At 37.3% G+C, this 6,302-nt stretch overlaps 1 protein-coding gene across 1 annotated transcript in view; it reads left to right on the forward strand.

The window, feature by feature from the left end:
* The window catches only part of LOC140229722 (uncharacterized), a 78,244-nt gene extending 74,640 nt beyond the window's left edge, over nucleotides 1-3,604 (forward strand). The window contains exons 5-6 of the mRNA XM_072309962.1: nucleotides 1,164-1,373; nucleotides 3,162-3,604. Coding sequence (XP_072166063.1) covers nucleotides 1,164-1,373; nucleotides 3,162-3,604 — 653 coding nt within the window. The remainder of the gene's footprint in view (nucleotides 1-1,163; nucleotides 1,374-3,161) is intronic.
* The last annotated feature ends 2,698 nt before the right edge of the window (nucleotides 3,605-6,302 follow it).

A 6,302-nucleotide genomic window follows, 5' to 3' on the forward strand; every position in this document is an offset into this window, starting at 1 on the left:
TATTAAATTCACTGTACCGAGTACTGAATGTCCCCTACCATTAGTTACTCAGTGGGTGGCCTCTTGAGTTTTCACTAGGTGTGATTTGGTAAAGATAAATAATCTAAGGCCATTTTGGACCACTTGTAGGGCCCTGGGGCCCACATGCAGCAGAAGCAACATGACAGACCTCCATATCCATGATATCTAAATATGGTAAGTCCCGCTCTGTAAACCCCATTGCTCATCATGGGGAATGTGATATTGGCACCTCGTTTGTCTAATCAAAACCCTCTACACTGCAAAAAGTCCGGTGTTAAATATGAAACACCGAGCTGGGGTTAAATTTTCGGTGCTCATTCATGGTGTTACATTAACACCTCCGGGTGTCATTTCAAAATATAAAATTGTTGTTTTTTTTTTACAGTTTCTTAGTTACTGCACTTCTTGTTAATTTTGAACTTCAACAAGACGATAAAGAATTTTCCGATAAAGTACTTGATTTTCGAAAATGTGAAAACACATAACACACCACAGTAACACCAGGTGGTGTGGTCTCCTATTGAAGCTGGACGGGTGCTACACCATTGAAATTAACACCACCAATATCAAATCAACACCGTGCGGCGTCATTATTGAATTAACTCTAGCGCAGTGTCAAAAATATCACCAGCCACAGTTTCAAATTAACACCACGAAGTGCCAGGTGAACAATTTTTAACACCATCACAATACATTTTCTACACCTGTGGGTGTGGTCCTCTATTGAAGTTTGACCGGTGTTAGATTTAACACCCATGGTGTTAAATCTAACACCGATGTTTTTACAGTGTAGGCTAATACCCCAGAAGTATACGCACTGGTGTCATTTGTTTACCATGATTTTTTTTTTTTTTTTTTTTGCATAATAAATCATGTTTCCTATAAATGATGTATTATTATGTATACTAAAGGTATGCCCATTTATGATAATAATGTCAGGACCCTCTAGCAGAACGGCGTGAAAAAAAAAAAAGAAAAAAAAAAACTACCCCGGATAAAGTATACCATAATAATTATTGTTACAAGTGTTGTTATTATCATGATGTTATCGTTATGAATATCCATGCATCTGTCATAATGAAAACAATGGACATTGCTTAACCTATATACCTGCACCTCTTCTGCCTCAATATGTGTTCTAGGAGTCACTTTCAATGATGCAACCACCCAGGTCGACTGGCACCGGAATTTGCTCAGCGGTGATAAATATCACGCTGGGCTCATGACGATGGACGCTAATTATTCACTGATAATCTACACCGTTAGTGACGATGATGCCGGCCGCTATTACTGCAGGGTGTCTGATCACAGAGGCATTATCATTCGGAACTATACGGATGTGTCCGTGAAAGGTTGGTTCCCCGATTTCATTGGTTCCAAGTTAAACCTCGTTTCTACTCTAGAGGGCTGTCATTTGCAACAGCAATTACTGGGTGATTACGATATTTAGAGATCATGAGAGGCCCTAGGTGATAAGTAAGCGATTGCCTATATATCATTACTGCTATTGTTGTTATCACTCTCATATTTTTCTTCATGCATCATTCGGACATGTACTCTTCACCGTCAAGGTTTCTCCTTTTACAGGATACATTTTGTATGTACCGACATGTCATTTCACCTTTTTGTTTTAATGCCACATTTTTTTTCTATACAAACTTTAGGGCTTTCCCTTTACCACCCCAGTATCTTATGATGCATCTTATCTCACCTCATTGCATTTTCCTTTCCTTCACCTTTGTGAATTATTTTGTTTTCTAATTTTGTTTGCTGTTGCCTCCTAAGTCATTTTATCCTCCACATGTTGTCCGCGATGACTCTGGGGATCATCACTGGTCTTATACCTCTCCCTTTTGCTTGCCCACTCTTTTGCTTTGAAATCCTTCCTCCTTTTATGCGCGTCATAGTATGTCATTTAAATGTGTGCAGTTCTGGTTGAGGTGAGGATTTAGCTTTTAACGTTTTGCGAGATATTCAGAAACTACTATATGAAACGGCAAAGAGCATGCAGTTCTAATGGGTATCAAATGTGTTTTCTGTTGAAAATCGGTTTTGAAATGGCTGAGATATCCAAAAACAAGGTGAAGCAAAGAGATCCTAATGAAAGGCGTGGCCTGTCGCCTTTTATTATTACCACTTTTTTGCATATCTCAGCCAATTGGAAACCAGTTTTCATCAAACAAACCTTGAATCCTTCTTAAAATTACATGCTCTTTCATATTTTACAAGAGGTTTCTCATCATCTCACTTAGGAATGTTCAAAATCTGAATCAACACCTCAACCAGTACTGTACAGTTCCTTTCACCTACTCATTTTGTTTTCCAGTTCTACGTTCCGCTCCTTACAGACATTGCACGTGGTGTGTAGTCCTTAGTGTCTGCCGTGTATGTTTTTCATTTTGCTATTGATGAAGATTATGCAGGGATCGAAAGCTCAGGCCCCTTTTGACTCCATTTTAACCCACAAGCGATTCTCAGCAGGTTTTTTTTTTTTCTCTCTCTCTCCCTCCCCCTTCCTCTCTCTCTCTCTCTCTCTCTTTTACCTTCTTTGAGGAGGGGAAATGCGCATGGCTACTCATTCTGGATTAGACAAATGTGGTTATGACACTTTTGATTTCTTTTTTGTTTTTAATTCAATGTCTCCATTAATGTGATAATTCATCCTATTTGTATTATCATTTTCTATATTTCTCATCTTCTGCCGTCAAAAAGCTTGCTGTCTCCAATATTTTGCATCAGTAACGCCATTGGTTTGAGCATTATTACCATGTTGTTTAACTCTTTGTCCATTTATAATTTCTCTCAGAAAGCATGGTAAGTGTATTTACCTGTGGCATGTTTGTTATTTACGTAGTTAAAAGTATTCCACTGATTTCAATTGTATTTTCTTTTGTGTGTGTGTGTGTGGGGGGGGGGTAGAGTTAAGCATTGTTGGAAAAATGAAATAAAATTAATTGTATTGAAATCGGAAATGTGCAAAGAGACTAACTTTATTCCTTACACATTATATCTCTTATATAGTCTTAATTGCTCGAGTATGTACATTTATTTTAAATTCATTCATCTATGTTAAATGTACACTTATTATTACTGATCGTCGAGGGTTAGCATGCATTGTGTTTATTCTAATTTCTTTACAGCTCCGCCCCCTCCTGATTTCCTCACGGTCACAGGATGTTCGAGTTCGGACTGCTCCTTGAGTTACAACCCAGAACGTACGGCACTGCAATGTCAGGCAGTTAACGTGGAGCAAGATCTCATCAACATATACTGGCTTCCCAATGGAGCCAATCAAAAGCAAAATTATGAGACTGTAAGCAAGAATGATGGAACAGAGAATATCTATGCGAACATAACTCTCACGGCAGAAATGAGCGGAACATTTGCCTGCGTGGCTGAAATAAAGTCCACCCGCTCCGAAGTGAAGCGAATATCTGTAACTATTCCAGCTCCCACAACGACTCCGATCCCAACCTTATCTTCAACAACCATTACGCCAACTCCGCCTGCAGTGACATCGATGAAATCGCCGGCTATGAAATGGACAGGAACCAAAATTGGTATTCGATCAATAAATTATTAAACTCTAAATTCAAAGATATTAAACTTGCTTAGCATTTCATAACACTGAAAATATTCTTTAAGCCAGCCCCATGCAGTTATTTCAATTCCCGACCTCACGGATACGACTTGTGCAACATAAAGTGATTAGAACCGTTCTAGTTTCTATTTCGAAACCTACCGAAACTAGCTGTACACGCGGGATATTTGTGAGTCACTGAATGGAATCAGAAAACAAAAGCAAATTACGTCCTATAGACAATACACAGATTCAAATGTGTTACTGAATAACTGTTTTCTTTAGCGGGCCTTTATTGATATGTATCCAAGATAAATGTCATACCAAAATAAAGTGAATCTATAACGCTTTTCCGTGTCCGCGTCTTTTCCGTGTTTGAAATAACTGCTTTAAAACAGTAGATTCAACAGAGACTACAATCTTTCAAATAAACGTTAAAACTTCATGTCTCTCACGCGCTGGCCCGTCCCTAACACAAGTCTTTGGCAGAAATCATTGTCAGCATTCGCTTGGACTTGCTGTTGTTAAGTTTGCATAGGCATTCAACCGCAATGCCACGCCGGAAGGTTCGCTGTTCATTCACATTCATCATTGTTTGTACATACATACAGTACAGTATGTACATCCGAACATAACTGAGATATTTGTGTACAGATAAAAGAAAAGAATTAGAGAACACGTCTATCGGGAACCACTCGCGATAAAGTGATTCAAAAGATTTGACTGAATTATGGCACATGTATTGGAAGTGTGAATAAAGAAAAAAAAAAGAGAAAATGAACAAAACATACCTCTAGTATACATAACGAAACAAAAGAAAAGAAAAGAAAAAGCCAGTAATCCTGGTATCACATTCCGACAACAAAACTTGTCCTATAGACACTATAATATGTGAATGAGATGAGTGTGGGCTCTTTCACTTGCTCGTGCAAGTGAAAGAGCCCAACAGGCGCGCGGTACTAGGTGCCTTTCAAGATAACAAAACTTAGATATGTTTATTAAATACTTTGATGTTACGAGACTGGGTGGGGGGGGGGGGGATCAAAACATTAAAAATCGTTTCTTTTTGTTTACAATAGTCAGATATCAGGTAATCCCATACTGAGTAATTTGATACAATGTGCTTTTTTCAAGTTTAAACCGTTAAAAGAAAAAAAAAAGTGATGTGCATGCTTTAATTTGTTCAGGCGGAGAATTCCATATATCCAGGCCGTGTTGTCACCTAGATCTATGAGCGAGAAGAAGCTTCGGGTTATTCAAGTAATTGTCATTGCAATGACGTGTGAGATTGAGTGTGCTTTGCTATTTGATGTCAAAGTATCATGAAAGAACGATAGTAAATTGCTGATGTATTTTAACATAAACATAGCGGATTGATAAACATGGAAATCATTTACTTTTAATATTTTCAGTCGTTTAAAAGAGGATTGGTGTGGGCTAGATATTAAGGTAAATGTGTACAAATTCGGACAGCTTTTTTTTTTCTGCAAATGAAATAACAAATCAATTTTGGATTTATTACAGTTGCCCCATACAATATTGCAATAATTGATATGCGGTACACACACACACAAAAAAAATAATAATTGTTCAAAATGAAAAGAACGTGTCAAAATTGGTTTCAACCTACAAAGAATCCCATTCGCTTTTGAAATCGAGGTACATTATTTTTGGAATAGGTTAATTCCAAGTCAAAGTTGCATCCAGAGTTACACCTAAAAACTTGGTGGATTCCTTTTCACTAATAATGAATAGGCCTACTGAATTTTCACTAAAAACGATATCCATTTTGTGAGTGGTACGGGATTGAGGACTCTTAAACTGCATAAAACAGGTCTCATCAACTCTCAATGACCGCTTATTGCCCTTGAACCACATGGATACCTTTGATATTTCGGTATTCAGACTTTTGATAAGAGTATTTATACATTTGTTTAAACAAGATATATTTCTGTCGTCGGCAAATGATAAGAAGTAAAGCAGATGGGATGAATTAATATCATTTATGATGAAATATCTCCCCAAAAAGAATAGGTCGGAAGATTGAACCCTGGTGCACACCCCAGATAATATCGACATAAGAAGAAGTTTTAGACTGAAACCAAAATAATTGTTTACGATCAAAAAGATGAATTTTAAACCAGGAAAGACCTCTACCTGTTATACCTAATTTAGATGATTTGTAAGTAAGATTTTGATGATCAATTGTGTCAATTGAATAATTGATTACTTAAATAAACAGAAAATCCAGTAAGATGTTCTTTGTTAGACAAAGTGTTGATAATCTCATCATGTGATGTATTAAAGCGTATGCAGTTGAGTAGCCCTTCCTAAAACCAAAATTATTCGGATTAAGAAGATTGCTATCAATAAGAACTTAATTATAAACGATCACAAACAATATTTTCAACATTCCAAACTGTAACGGGATGAAACGAAATGGGGTGATATTTTTTCTTACTTCGGCAGGATTCGTTTGGATACTCATTCGTGAAAAATGATTACCACCTGCTCAGGGAATCTGAATTTGAAAATAGGCTTCACTTTAACCCAGATAGATGGATAGTTAAACAAAAAGCCATTGAGCTTTCCCGACTTGGCAGATAACACTGGTCCTCATGCTTTGATGAATTTACAAAAAAATGAGGCTGGGGTGGTAAAAGGGAATTGATTCGCGCAGATATCGCGCAAATATCGAGCC

This window comes from Diadema setosum, chromosome 6 (genome assembly GCF_964275005.1).
Source record: "Diadema setosum chromosome 6, eeDiaSeto1, whole genome shotgun sequence".
Taxonomy (NCBI): Eukaryota; Metazoa; Echinodermata; class Echinoidea; order Diadematoida; family Diadematidae; genus Diadema; species Diadema setosum.